Source organism: Enhydra lutris, unplaced genomic scaffold, assembly GCF_002288905.1.
Source record: "Enhydra lutris kenyoni isolate GAN:26980312 unplaced genomic scaffold, ASM228890v2 scaffoldscaffold45, whole genome shotgun sequence".
In the NCBI taxonomy this organism is placed as follows: Eukaryota; Metazoa; Chordata; class Mammalia; order Carnivora; family Mustelidae; genus Enhydra; species Enhydra lutris.
In genome coordinates, this window is record NW_019154129.1 from 12,044,677 (window position 1) to 12,058,494 (window position 13,818).

General features: G+C 44.2%; 1 protein-coding gene across 16 annotated transcripts in view; it reads left to right on the forward strand.

Moving 5' to 3' along the window:
• Positions 1-13,818, forward strand: part of LOC111156138 (ankyrin repeat and sterile alpha motif domain containing 3) — a 37,135-nt gene that overhangs the window by 10,930 nt on the left and 12,387 nt on the right. For all 16 annotated transcript variants that reach the window (XM_022516809.1, XM_022516808.1, XM_022516803.1 and 13 more), the window contains one exon: positions 13,449-13,584. In XM_022516809.1, coding sequence (XP_022372517.1) covers positions 13,449-13,584 — 136 coding nt within the window. The remainder of the gene's footprint in view (positions 1-13,448; positions 13,585-13,818) is intronic.

The window sequence follows — 13,818 nt, forward strand, 5'->3', positions numbered from 1 at the left end:
TGGTCTTAACACAGGATTGCCCACTTGCCATCTGAAGAGCAAATTGTACCAACTTATACTCCTTCCACAGCAGCCAGAATTATGAATTTTAAATTTGAAGTACTTTGAACTTACAGAAAAGTACAGATGATAATACTAATTCCACACACGTGACCCCAAAGTGACCGCTAAACAGATGTTGATCTGCAGCTTTCCTGCTCCTGGTTTTCTGCTTTCGCCATACAGCATGTCTTTAAGGAGGGCACAGGTTGTTCGGTGGTTCGATGTAAAGATTTATGTAGTTAACGTGTCGGACCGTGTGCGTCCTTCAGCAGCATGCTGGCATGTGGGGGCCCGGTTCACTCATTTTTTTTTTTTTTTTTTTTTTAAGATTTTACTTATTTATTTGACAGAGATCACAAGTAGGCAGAGAGGCAGGCAGAGAGAGGGGGAGGGAAGCAGGCTCCCTGCCAAGCAGAGAGCCCGATGCGGGTCTTGATCCCAGGACTCTGAGATCATGACCTGAGCCGAGGGCAGAGGCTAAACACACTGAGCCACCCAGGCGCCTCCCGGTGCACTCATTTTGAGAGCTCTGTGTGTATTGGACGTCTGAGTGTTTGACCTTCATCCGTTCCCCTTTTAGTGGACATTTCAGTTGTGTCTACTTTGCTGCTCCTGACAGGGCTGCAGTTCCCATTTCATACCTGTCTTCTCAAGCATGTGGGAAGGGATTTCAAAGAAATCAGGATGTATTCCTCAAATTAGACGTTTCGGTGTGTAGGCTGAGTGAGTCTGCACTAGAGAGTAGTAACTGACTTTCCTCCACGGTCAGCCTGATTTATGTCCTGATAGTGTTTCGGAGTTCTTGTCTCCCACACCCGCAGGAACACGTGGTACCTGGTATCACATGAGCTGTCTCCTGTTGATTTTTGCCTCTCTCCGATGTCGGTGAGGTTCAGCATCTTTTTTTCTTCTTTTTTAAATTAACGTGTAATGTATTATTTGCCCCAGGGATACAGGTCTGTGAATCATCAGGCTCACACATTTCACAGCACTCACCATAGCACATACCCTCCCCAGTGTCCATCACCCAGCCGCCCTCTCCCTCCCGCCTTCCCCCCAGCAGCCCTCAGATTGTTTTGTGAGATTAAGAATCTCTTGGGGTTTGTCTCCCTCCTGATCCCATCTTGTCTCATTTTTTCCCTCCCTATACCCCACGACCCCCAACTGCCTCTCAATTTCCTCATGTCAGCGAGATCATTTGATAATTGTCTTTCTCTGATTGACTTATTTCACTTAACATAATACCCTCTTGTTCCATCCACGTTGTTGCAAATGGCAAGATTTTGTGTGTTTTTTTTTTTTTTTTTTTTGATGGCTGCATAGTCTTCTGTTTTGTATATATATACCACATCTTCTCTATCCATTCATCTGTTGATGGACATCTAGGTTTTCTCCATAGTTTGGCTGTTGTGGCCATTGCTGCTATAAACATTCAGATGCACGTGCCCCTTCGGGTCACTACGTTTGTATCTTTAGGGTAAATACCCAGTAGTGCGATTGCTGGGTCGTAGGGTAGCTCTATTTTCAACTTTTTGAGGAACCTCCATGCTGTTTTCCAGAGTGGTTGTACCCACTTGCATTCCCACCAACAGTGTACGAGGGTTCCCCTTTCTCCACATCCTCACCAACACCTGTCCTTTCCTGACCGGTTAATTTTAGCTATTCTGACTGGTGTGCGGTGGCATCTCACTGTGGTTTTGATTTGTATTTCCCTGATGCTGAGTGATGTGGAGCACTTTATCACGTGTCTCTTGGCCATCTGGATGTCTTCTTTCTTTGCTGAAATGTCTGTTCATATTTTTGGCCATTTCTTTTTTTTTTTTTTTTTTTTTTTTTTACTTATTTGACAGAGAGCAGAAGCAGGCAGAGAGACAGGCAGAGAGAGAGGGGGAAGCATGCTCCCTGCTGAGCAGAGAGCCCCATGTGGGGCTCGATCCCAGGACCCTGAGATCATGACCTGAGCCAAAGGCAGAGGCTTAACCCATTGAGCCACCCAGGTGCCCCTTTTGGCCATTTCTTGATTGGATTATTCTTTGGGTGTTGAGTTCTTTATAGATTTTGGATACTAGCCCTTTATCTGATATGTCATTTGTGAATGTCTTCTCCCATTCTGTCAGTTGTCTTTTGGTTTTGTTGACTGTTTCCTTTGCTGTGCAAAAGCTTTTGATCTTGATGAAGTCCCAGTAGTTCATTATTGCCCTTGCTTCCCTTGCCTTTGGTGATGTTTCCAGGAGGAAGTTGCTGTGGCTGAGGTCAAAGAGGTTGCTGCCTGTGTCCTCCTCAAGGATTTGAATGGATTCCTGTCTCACATTGAGGTTTTTCATCCATTTTGAGTCTATTTTTGTGCGTGGTGTAAGGAAATGGTCCAGTTTCATTCTTCTGGAGGTGGCTGTCCAATTTTCCCAGCACCATTTGTTGAAGAGACTGTCTTTTTTCCATTGGACATTCTTTCCTGCTTTGTTGAAGACTGGTGGACCATAGAGTTGAGGGTCCATTTCTGGGTTCTCAGTTCTGTTCCATTGATCTATGTGTCTGTTTTTGTGCCAGTACCATCCTGTCTTGATGATTATGGCTTTGTAATAGAGCTTGTGGTCTGGAATTGTGATGCCACCATTCCTCTGGCTGTTCAGCGTCTTTTCTGGTTCCATATAAATTTCAGGGTTACGTGTTCCTTTTCTTTGAAAAACAAAAAAATAGATCTGTTTTTTTTTATTTTAAAGATTTTATTTATTTATTTGACAGAGAGAGAGATCACAAGTAGGCAGAGAGAGAGGAAGGGAAGCAGGCTCCCTGCTGAGCAGAGAGCCTGATGCGGGGCTCGATCCCAGGACCCTTGTATCATGACTAGAGCCAAAAGCAGAGGCTTAACCCACTGAGCCACCCAGGAGCCCCCAAATTGATGGTATTTTGATAGGGATTGCATTAAATGTAGATTGCTTTAGGTAGCATAGACATTTTCACAATATTTTACCTTCCAATCCATGAGCATGGAATATTTTTCCATTTCTTTGTGTCTTCCTCAATTTCTTTCATGAGTACTTTATAGTTTTCTGAGTAGAGATTCTTTGCCTCTTTGGTTAGGTTTATTCCTAGGTATCTTACAATTTTGGGTGCAATTTTAAATGGAATCGACTCCTTAATTTCTCTTTGTTCTTTCTTGCTATTGGTATATAGAAATGCACCTGGGTTTCTGTGCATGGATTTTATATCTGGACACTTTACTGAATTCCTGTATGAGTTCTAGCAGTTTTGGGGTGGAGTCTTTTGGGTTTTCCACATAAAGTATCAAATCATCTGCAAAGAGTGAGAGTTTGACTTCTTTGCCAATTAGGATGCCTTTAATTTCTTTTTGTTGTCTGATTGCCGAGGCTGGGACTTCTAGTACAGTGTTGAACAGCAGTGGTGATAGTGGATATCCCTGCCGTGTTCCTGACCCTAAGGGAAAAGCTCTCAGTTTTTCCCCATTGAGAATGATATTCACGGTGGGTTTTGCATAGATGGCTTTGATGATATTGAGGTTTGTATCCTCTATGCCTACACTGTGAAGAGTTGTTTTTTTTGTTTTTTTTTTTTTATTTTTTATAAACATATAATATATTTTTATCCCCAGGGGTACAGGTCTGTGAATCGCCAGTATACACACTTCACAGCACTCATCATAGCACATACCCTCCCCAGTGTCCATAATCCCACCCCCCAAGTTTTGATCAAGAAAGGATGCTGTACTTTGTCAAATGCTTTCTCAGCACCTATTGAGAGTATCATATGGTTCTTGTTCTTTATTAATGTGTATCACACTTTGATTGATTTGCGGGTGTTGAATCAACCTTGCAGCCCAGGAATAAATCCCATTTAGTTGTGGTGAATAATCCTTTTAATGTACTGTTGGATCCTATTGGCTATTATTTTGGTGAGGATTTTTGTATCCATGTTCACGGAGGATATTGGTCTGTAATTCTCCTTTTTGATGGGTTGTCTGGTTTTGGAATCAAGGTAATGCTGGCCTCATAAAGTGAGTTTGGAAGTTTTCCTTCCATTTCTATATCTTGGAACAGTTTCAGGAGAACAGGTATTAATTCTTCTTTCAGTGTTTGGTAGAATTCCCCTGGGAAGCCGTCTGGCCCTGGGGTCTTGTTTGTTGGGAGATTTTTGATGACTGCTTCAATCTCCTTCCTGGTTACGGGTCTGTTCAGGTTTTCTATTCCTTCCTGGTTCAGTTTTGGTAGTTTATATGTCTCTAGGAATGCATCTATTTCTTCCAGATTGTCAAATTTGCTGGTGTATAGTCGCTCATAATATGTACTTATAATTGCTTGTATTTCTTTGGCGTTGGTTGTGATCTCTCTTTCATTCATGATTTTATTAGTGTCCTTTCTCATTTCTTTTGGATAAGTCTGGCCAGGGGTTTCTCAATCTTACTCTCTCAAAGAACCAGCTTCTAGTTTTGTTGATTTGTTCTACTGTTCTTTTGGTTTCTATTTCTTAGATTTCTGCTCTGATCTTTATCATTACTCTTCTCCTGCTGGGGTTAGGCTTTCTTTGCTGTTCTTTCTCCAGCTCCTTAGGTGTAGGGTTAGGTTGTGTACTTGACACCTTTCTTATTTCTTGAGAAAGGCTTGTGTTGCTATTTAGTTTCCTCTCAGGACCGCCTTTGCTGTGTCCCAAAGATTTTGAACAGTTGTGTTTTCATTTTCATTTGTTTCCATGAATTTTTTCCAATTCTTCTTTAATTTCCTGGTTGACCCATTCATTCTTTAGTAGGATGCTCTTTAGCCTCCATGTATTCAAGTTCTTTCCAACTTTCCTCTTGTGATTGAGTTCTAGCTTCAGAGCATTGTGGTCTGAAAATAAGCAGAGAATGATCCCAGTCTTTTGGTACTGGTTGAGACCTGATTTGTGTCCCAGGATGTGATCTCTTCTGGAGAATGTTCCATGTGCACTAGAGAAGAATGTGTATTCTGTTGCTTTGGGATGAAATGTTCTGAATGTATCTGTGATGTCTTTCTGGTCCAGTGTGTCATTTAAGTCCTTTATTTCCTTGTTGATGTTTTGCTTAGATGATCTGTCCATTTCAATAAGGGGGGTGTTAAAGTCATCTACTATTACTGTATTATTGTTGATGTGTTTCTTTGATTTTATTATTAATTGGTTTATATATTTGACTGCTCCCATATTAGGGACATAGATCTTTAAAATTGACATAGATCTTCTTGTCGGACAGACCCTTAAGTATGATACAGTGTCCTTCCTCATTTCTTGTTATGGTCTTTAGCTTAAAATCTAATTTATCTGATATAGGGATTGCTATCCCAGCTTTCTTTTGATGTCCGTTAGCATGGTAATTTGTTTTCCACCCCCTCACTTTAAATCTGGAGGTATCTTTCGGTCTAAAATGAGTTTCTCATAGACAGCATATCGATGGGTCTTGTTTTTTTAATCCATTCTGATACCCTGTGTCTTTTGATTGGAGCATTTAGCCCATTTACATTCAGGGTAACTTGAAAGATATGAATTCAATGCCATTGTATGGCCTGTAAGGTGACTGTACTGTATATACATATATATATATATATATTTATATTTTTTTTTTTTTTAAGATTATATTTATTCATTTGACAGAGATCACAAGTAGGCAGAGAGGCAGGCAGAGGGAGAGGGGGAATCAGGCTTCCCGCCGAGCAGGTAGCCTGACGCTGGGCCCGATCCCAGGAGCCTGGGACCACAACCTGAGCCGAAGGCAGACGCCCAACCGACTGAGCCACCCAGGCGCCCCAACTGTTGCTGTATATTGTCTCTGTTCCTTTCTGGTCTGTTACTTTTAGGCTCTCTCTTTGCTTAGAGGACCCCTTTCAATATTTCCGGGAGGGCTGGTTTGGTGTTTGCAAATTCCTTTAATTTTTATTTGTCCTGGAAGCTTTTTATCTCTCCTTCTATTTTCATTGATAGCCTAGCTGGATATAGTATTCCTGGCTGCATAGTTTTCTCATTTAGTGCTCTGAATATATCATGACAGTCCTTTCTGGCTTTCCAGATCTCTGTGGATAGGTTTGCAGCCAGTCTAATATTTCTACTGTTGTGTGTTACAGACCTTTTGTCCTGAGCTGCTTTCAGGATTTTCTCTTTGTCACTGAGAATTGTAAGGTTTACTATTAGATGATGGGGTGTAGACCTCTTTTTATGGGTTTTGAGGAGGGGGTCTCTGTGCCTCTTGGATTTTTTTTCTGTACTTAATGGTTATAATATTTATTTACTTATTAACATCTTATTTTTATTTTATTATTTTCAGTGTTCCAAGATTCGTTGTTTATGCACCATACCCAGTGCTCCATGCAGTGTTTCCTCCTTAATACCCATCACCAGGCTCACCCATCTCCTCACCCTCCTCCCTTCCAAAACCCTCAGTTTGTTTCTCAGAGTCCATGGTCTCTCATGTTTCATCTCCCCCTCCCAATTTCCCCCAGTTCACTTTTCCTTTTCTTCTCCTAATGTCCTCCAAATTATTCCTTATGCTCCACAAATAAGTGAAACCATATGATAATTGACTTTCTGTGCTTGACTTATTTCACTCAGCATCATCTCCAGTTCTGTCCATGTTGATTAAAAAAAGTTGAGTATTCAGTGCCTCCTGGATTTTGGTGCTTGGTCCCTTTGCCAAATTAGGGAAATTCTCTGCTATAATTTGCTCCAGTATACCTTCTGCACCACCCCCCTTTTCTTCTTCTTCTGGGGGATCCCAATTACTCTGATACTGTTTCGTCTTATCTCTCGAATTCTCCCCTCGTGGTCCAGTAGTTGTTTGTCTCTGTGTTGCTCAGCTTCTTTATTCTCCATTATTTGGTCTTCCATGTCACCAATTCTCTCTTCTGCCTCATTTATCCTAGCAGTAAGAGCCTCCATTCTTGATTGTATCCCATTAATAGCTTTTTGATTTCAGCTTAGTTAGATTTTAGTTCTTTTATTTCTCTAGAAAGGGATTCTCGGGACACCTAGGTGGCTCAGTCAGTTAAGCGTCTGCCTTCGGCTCAGGTCATGATCCCAGGTTCCTGGGATCAAGTCCTGCATCAGTCTCCTTGCTCAGCAGGGAGCCTGCTTCTCCCTCTGGTTGCCTCTCCCTCTGCCTGCTGGCCCCCTGCTTGTGCTCTCTCTCTCTTACAGATAAGTAAATTAAAAAAAAAAAAAAAAAGAATGGGATTCTCTAATACCTTCCATGCTTTTTTCAAGCCCAGCTAGCACCTTGATAATCGTCATTCTGAACTCTAGTTCTGACATGTTATTATTTTTTTAAAGATTTTATTTATTTATTTGACAGAGATCACATGTAAGCAGAGAGGCAGGCAGAGAGAGGAGGAAGCAGGCTCCCTGCTGAGCAGAGAGCCCGATGCAGGACTCGCGCATGACCTGAGCTGAAGGCAGAGGCTTTAACCCACTGAGCCACCCAGGCACCCTAGTTCTGACCTATTACTAATGTCCGTATTGATTAGGTCCCTTGCTGTTGGTACTGCCTTTTTTTTTTTTTTTTTTTGTGGCGAGTTTTTCTGCCTTTGTCATTTTATCCAGATAAGAATGGATGAATGAGGGGCACCTGAGTGGCTTAGTTGTAAAGTGCCTACCTTCGGGTCAGGTCATGATCCCAGGGTCCTGGGAACGAATCCCACATTAGGCTCCCTGCTCAGCGTGGAGCCTGCTTCTCCCGCTGTCCCTCCCTCTGCTTGTGTTCTCTCTCTCTGTCAAATGAATGAATAAAATCCTAAAAAAAAAAATAGATGAATGAGAGAACAAAATGCTAAAAGGGTAGCAATGACCCCAGAAAAATATACACTAACCAAATCAGAAGAGACCCAAAACCAAGGGAGAAGGGGTGGGTGTGTGTGTGTGTGTGTGTATGTATGTATGTATGTGTGTGTGTGTGTGTGTGTGTGTGTGTATAAATGACTGATGAATGGAAGACAGCCACAGACTTGATTTTGGGTATATTTTGATTTGTTAGAAGAAACTACCTCCCAAAATTTTAAAGAAAGAAAATCTTATATATATAGATACAAAACTAAAGGTAAACATGAAGGGATGGAATATGACAGTAAAGATGAAAATTTAAAAAGATTCTAAAAATGGAATTGATAAGTTGAGTGAAAAGAGAAAAAAAAAGGAAAGAATATGATCAGGCTGGAGACTAGAGCAAAGCCATGTGCTGCATTTAGAGTATATTTCTATTAAACTGTATCCCAAATTTTTAAGGAAAAAAAACCTGTATGTATACAGAAAATAAAGTTAAATACAATGAAGGGATAAAATATGACTTTAATAAAAAAAGATTTTTAAAAAGGTATTGATAAGATAAAATGGTTTTTAAAAAGTTAAAATAGGAGAGGAAAAATTTTTTAAAAAGATTAAGAAAAAATAAAATTTTAAAAATTTAACCTTGAAAGACTAAAGGATCGTCTATGGCCATACCACCCTGAACGTGCCCAATCTTGTCTGATCTCGGAAGCTAAGCAGGGTCGGGCCTGGTTAGTACTTGGAGGGGAAAGACTAAAGGATCATTGAAAGAAAGCCGTGAAGTTTGTGTGTTGCTTTCCCCTATCTCTGGAGTTCCGTAGTTCTCACTGATCAGTGAACTTGGTCTTGGCCGGATGGTCTTGCTAATCTTCTGGGAGAGGGGCCATTGGAGTGATTCTCAAATGTCTTTGCCCGAGGCGGAATTGCACCGCTCTTGCCAGCTACCAGGCTAAGTAATCTGCTGGGTTCGCTCTCGGGAGCTTTTGTTCCCTGAGCGCTTTCCGTAGAGCTCTGGAGGCCAGGAATGAAGATGGCGGCTTCCCTGTCTCCTGCCTGGAGGAGCCGAAAGCTCAGGCCCCCACTGTTCAGTGGGCCCTCAGAGAAAAGCCGTCAACCCCTCCCGTCTCCCTGGTCTCCAGCTGCGCTCCAAGCTCACCCGGCCTGTGACTGAGCGTTTCTGTCTCTGGCGCACGGCCCGTTCAGGATTTACTCTCCAAACGACTTCCATAATTATCACGTGGCCGCGCTCGCCTCAGTCATCATGTGGTATCTTACAGCTGGAAGTTTGTGGGTTGTTTTTTTTTTTTTTTTAAGATTTATTTATTTAGTTATTTGACAGAGACAGAGATCACAAGTAGGCAGAGAAGCAGGCAGAGAGAGGGGGGGAAGCAGGCTTCCCGCCGAGCAGAGAGCCCGATGCGGGGCTCGATCCCAGGACCCCGGGATCATGACCTGAGCTGAAGGCAGAGGCTTTTACCCACTGAGCCACGCAGGCGCCTCAAATTTGTGCCTTTTGACTGCTTTCATTTTCCCCTTCCAGACCCCTCTAAAAGTGACCTTTGAAGGCTGAAGGGTTTTTTTGTTTTAAGATTTTATTTATTTGACAGGCAGAGATCACAAGCAGGCAGAGAGGCAGGCAAAGAGAGAGGAGGAAGCAGGCTCCCCGCTGAGCAGAGAGCCCGATGCAGGGCTCGATCCCAGAACCCTGGGATCCTGACCTGAGCCGAAAGCAGAGGCTTAACCCACTGAGCCACCCAGGCGCCCCAGGCTAAAGGTTTCAGAGCTGATTTCTAACCAGAGCTCTTCAAAATGGGGGATTATAGAAAGTAGAACTCAGTTAAGGTCTTGTAAAGATGCAGTTTTTTTCCTACTAGAGCACATGTGATAATCACCTTCTATACTAGCCTCAGCCAAAACTGTCAGTTGATCACAGGTTTCCAAATAGGGGGAAAGCGCGCCTAAGTAAATGTTTATTATACAGTGATCTGTATCTGCTATAAAAGAATCAGAAAGTACAATGAAGCCACAAGAAAGCCCGAAGTACTTCTAATCCCATCACCCAGAGATAGCACAGTTAACACCTTGTCGGGTATCCGCCTGGGTTTTTAAAGGATATTTTAAGTCCTAGTGGAGTCCCATTATACAGAATGTTTTGTGTGCTGCTTTTTTTCCTCTTAACAATGTCCCGTGCACCCCGTTCACATTAGTAAACGCCCTTGGCTGGACCTGTCCCATAGTAGGGGGTCGCGTTCCACTCTATAGATGTGGTCCGTCCTATTTCACTAATTCCTGATTTTTTTTTTTAAAGATTTTATTTATTTACTTGACAGAGATCACAAGTAGGCAGAGAGACAGGCAGAGAGGAGGAAGCAGGCTCCCCGCTGAGCAGAGAGCCTGGCGCAGGGCTCAGTCCGAGGACCCTGAGATCATGACCTGAGCCGAAGGCAGAGGCTTAACCCACTGAGCCACCCAGGCGCCCCCTAATTCCTGATTTTATGCTTTTCCTGATTCTCACCGTACTAAACGCTGGTGGGAAAATCCTAACTGTTAGTGTATGTAGTGTTTACACTAGGTTAAATCCCTAGGAGTGGAATTGCTGGGTCAGTGGGTGTGTGCACGGTCAGGGTTTGCCGGTTTGCCCTCCAGAGCACTGAGCTCCGGTGGTCCCGCCCTCAGACCCCACACTGCCTGGTTGAAGCTTCTAAAATGTTGTTTATTGTCTTTTCCACTTTCAAAGTAAGTGTGCTCGTTGTGAATTTAGAGAATACAGAAGATTAGGAAGATGGGGGGAAATCCCCCATCCTACTGCTTAGAAATAATAGTTTGGGCACGCTTTCTTCTAGTGTTGGACACACTTTTGTTTGTCTTGTTTTGCTGCTGTTGTAAGATCCGTACTGTTTTGTATCATGGTCTTTTTTTCGCATCTTTTATTTTTAAAATACTTTTTCCAGTTTTCCTGAGATACAATCGATATTTAACATTGTATAATTTTAAGGTGCACAGCATGATTTGAATTCAGTATACATTGTGAAATGAGTACCATAGTAAGTTTACTGAACATCCGTCACCTCTCATACTTACAAATTTTTTCCTTTGTAAACAGTGATTTAATAACTTCCTTGTGCCTTTCCATGAACCTATGAAAGTGTATCAACTAGTAAGCTCTGAGAAATATTTAAAATATAAAACCTCTCTTAAACCCTCAGTAATAGCAGTATTATAAGGAAATCCTCCTATAACTTACGAATGTGTACAGGCACACTTCACCTTCTCGTGCTTCACTTTATCGCATTCACAGATGCTGCGTTTTTTTACAGATGGAAGGTTTGTGGAGACCTTGTGTTGAACAAGTCTGTGGGTGCCGTTTTCCCAACACCTTTCGCTCACTTCGTGTTTCTGTGTCACATTTTGGTAATTGTTGCAATAGCTCAAACTTTCTATTATCTTTTTTTTTTTTAAAGATTTTATTTATTTATTTGAGAAGGAGCAGAGAGAGCACCTGAGTTGAGGGGAGGGGCAGAGGAAGAGGAAGATGCAGAAGCAGGCTCCCTGCTGAGCAGAGAGCCCAACCCAGCTCAATCCCTGGGATCCCGGGACCATGACCTGAGCCAAGGCAGGCCCTTAATCCACTGAGCCACCCAGGGCCCCTATTGTCATATTTGTTATGGTGGCTGTGATCAGTGATCATGACTTACTGAGAAGTCAGATGATAGCATTTTTTAGCAGTAAAGTTTATCTTCAAGTAAGCGCTATGTTGAAACGGGGCTTGAACTCGTGACCCTGAGTTCATGCTCTGCTGAATGAGCTACCCAGGCGCCCCCATAGAGTATTTTATTTCTTTAAGATATACTCATTGTTTTTTCAGATGTAATGCTGTGGCACACTTAATAAACCACAGTATAGTGTAATGTAACTTACACGCACTGGGAGACCCAACAACTTCATTTGCCTGTGTTACTGTTGCGGGGGTCCGGGGCTCAACCTGCAGTATCCCAGGCCTGTCCAGGGCATGTTGTTTTCATGATTTAAAAACACATGTGAAGGGGCACCTGGGTGGCTCAGTGGGTTAAGGCCTCTGCCTTCAGCTCAGGTCATGATTCTAGGGTCCTGGGATCGAGCCCCGCATGGGGCTCTCTGCTCGGTGGGGAGCCTGCTTCCCTTCCTCTCTCTCTGCCTGCCTCTCTATTTGTGATCTCTGTCAAATAAATAAAATCTTTAAAAAAAGACAAAAACCCCACACATGTGAAAGTAATATAACCTACAGGCTTAAAAAAAAAAGCCAAACAATAAAATTTAGAGGATAATTAATCCAAAAATTTAGAAATAAGCATTAAAAAAACCTCTAAGTTTTCTTGCACTGTCTCCTCTTGCCCCCCAGCGCTAACAGCTATGATTAGGTTTCTGCATAAATGGAATCCTGCAAATAAATAATTCAGCAGAATCCTGCTACATAAATCGATACATCTGCCTCTGCAGTGTGTTTTTAAATGTGAGCAAAACAGCACAGACGTATTTCCACGGTCGTCGGAGAAGCTGGCCTCAGTCTCCGACCCAGTGCTTGATCGTATCGGTCCGCCTTAAGTAGCCATTCACGCATTAGTGGGTGCAGGAGTTTCCTGTGGCTGCTTTTAACAATTTACCATGAAGCTGGTGGACTTAAAACACTCAAATTTATTTTCCCACAATTCTGGACGCCAGAAGACCAGAACCAAGGCACCAGCAGGGCCACACTCCCTCCAGAGGCTTTGGGAGGAATATGTGCATTTGGCTTCCGCTGTTTCTTGGCTCGTAGACGCATCACTCCAGTCTCTGCCTCTGTCTTTTCATTCCGTTTCTCCCCATATGTCCACATCATCTGCTGTTCCTCAAAAGACACTTTATACCTTATGTGTCATAAAGACATATGGTCCTTTCAGAACCTGGGTTATACCAGTTACTTGTAAGCACCAGCATTTATGGCAATGACATGGTGGCCTCACCCCCAGTTACACGGTCTCCGGGTTCTCTACCGAACACCTGTGTCACTGAAGCAGTCTCTGTTTTTTGGGGATATTTCCTCAGGAGAGAACCACAGAAGTGGAATTACTGTGCGGAAGAGAAGTACAGTTTCGGGCTTTGGATAAAAATGATGGGACTTTTCTTAGAAGGGTGCTGCTCTCGCTGTGGTCAGGATGTTGAAAGGTTGCTTCTCTCGAGCATCTGCTGTCCCGGCTTTCTCTCGTGCAGAGACGTGAGGCGGGCGGGCCTGCCCAAGTGCGAAGGGTGAAGGCTGGGCTGTGGCCCCAGCGGTCTGCCGTGCGCCCTTCCCTGCCTGGAGCCCGGGACTGCCTCACCCTCAAGGATCTGCCTGCGGGGCAGGGGGGTGGAGAGCTGCGCAGCCACCGGATGGCTGGATTGCCACCACCAGGCCCCCCTCCAGCGGCCCCCACCTCGTCCTAAAGGACAGTGAGGGCCTCACAGGCCTTCCCCTTTCTGGCGCAGACGGGGGGTTGCCGAGGGCCTGGGTGCCGACCTTTCCTGCGGTGAGCAGCCCGGGCACGTCTTAGCTGGGGTCCGGAGCCCGCACCTGGGGAAGGAGAGTGCTTTGCAAGGGAAGGTCCTGGGTCCTGAACCTCTGTGAACTTTCACAGGGAGTGAGAGTGGACACAAGAGACCACAGCGGGGCCACAGCCCGGATGCTGGCCAAGCAGTGCGGACACATGAAGATCGTGGGGCTGATAGACGCTCACTCGCCTGCTCTGCCCAAGAATGTCTATCGGAGCCCAGGTACGTGCTGCGGCGCCGCCGGGTCCCCTGCCAACCCCCACCCGCCCCTGAGATTTGGCCCCTGCAGCCTTGCCAAGAGACGCCTGCCTCCCCCGTGACTCCGCTGTGCCGTGGAGGCTGAGGCGTGCTGGTCTGATCGGAGACAGGCCCGTTAGCGCGGAGTGGCAGCGGCCAGGCCAAAGGTGCCCAGCTCGCCAGTGGCGCCCCGGGAGACGCGGACCGGCAGCCCCCAGC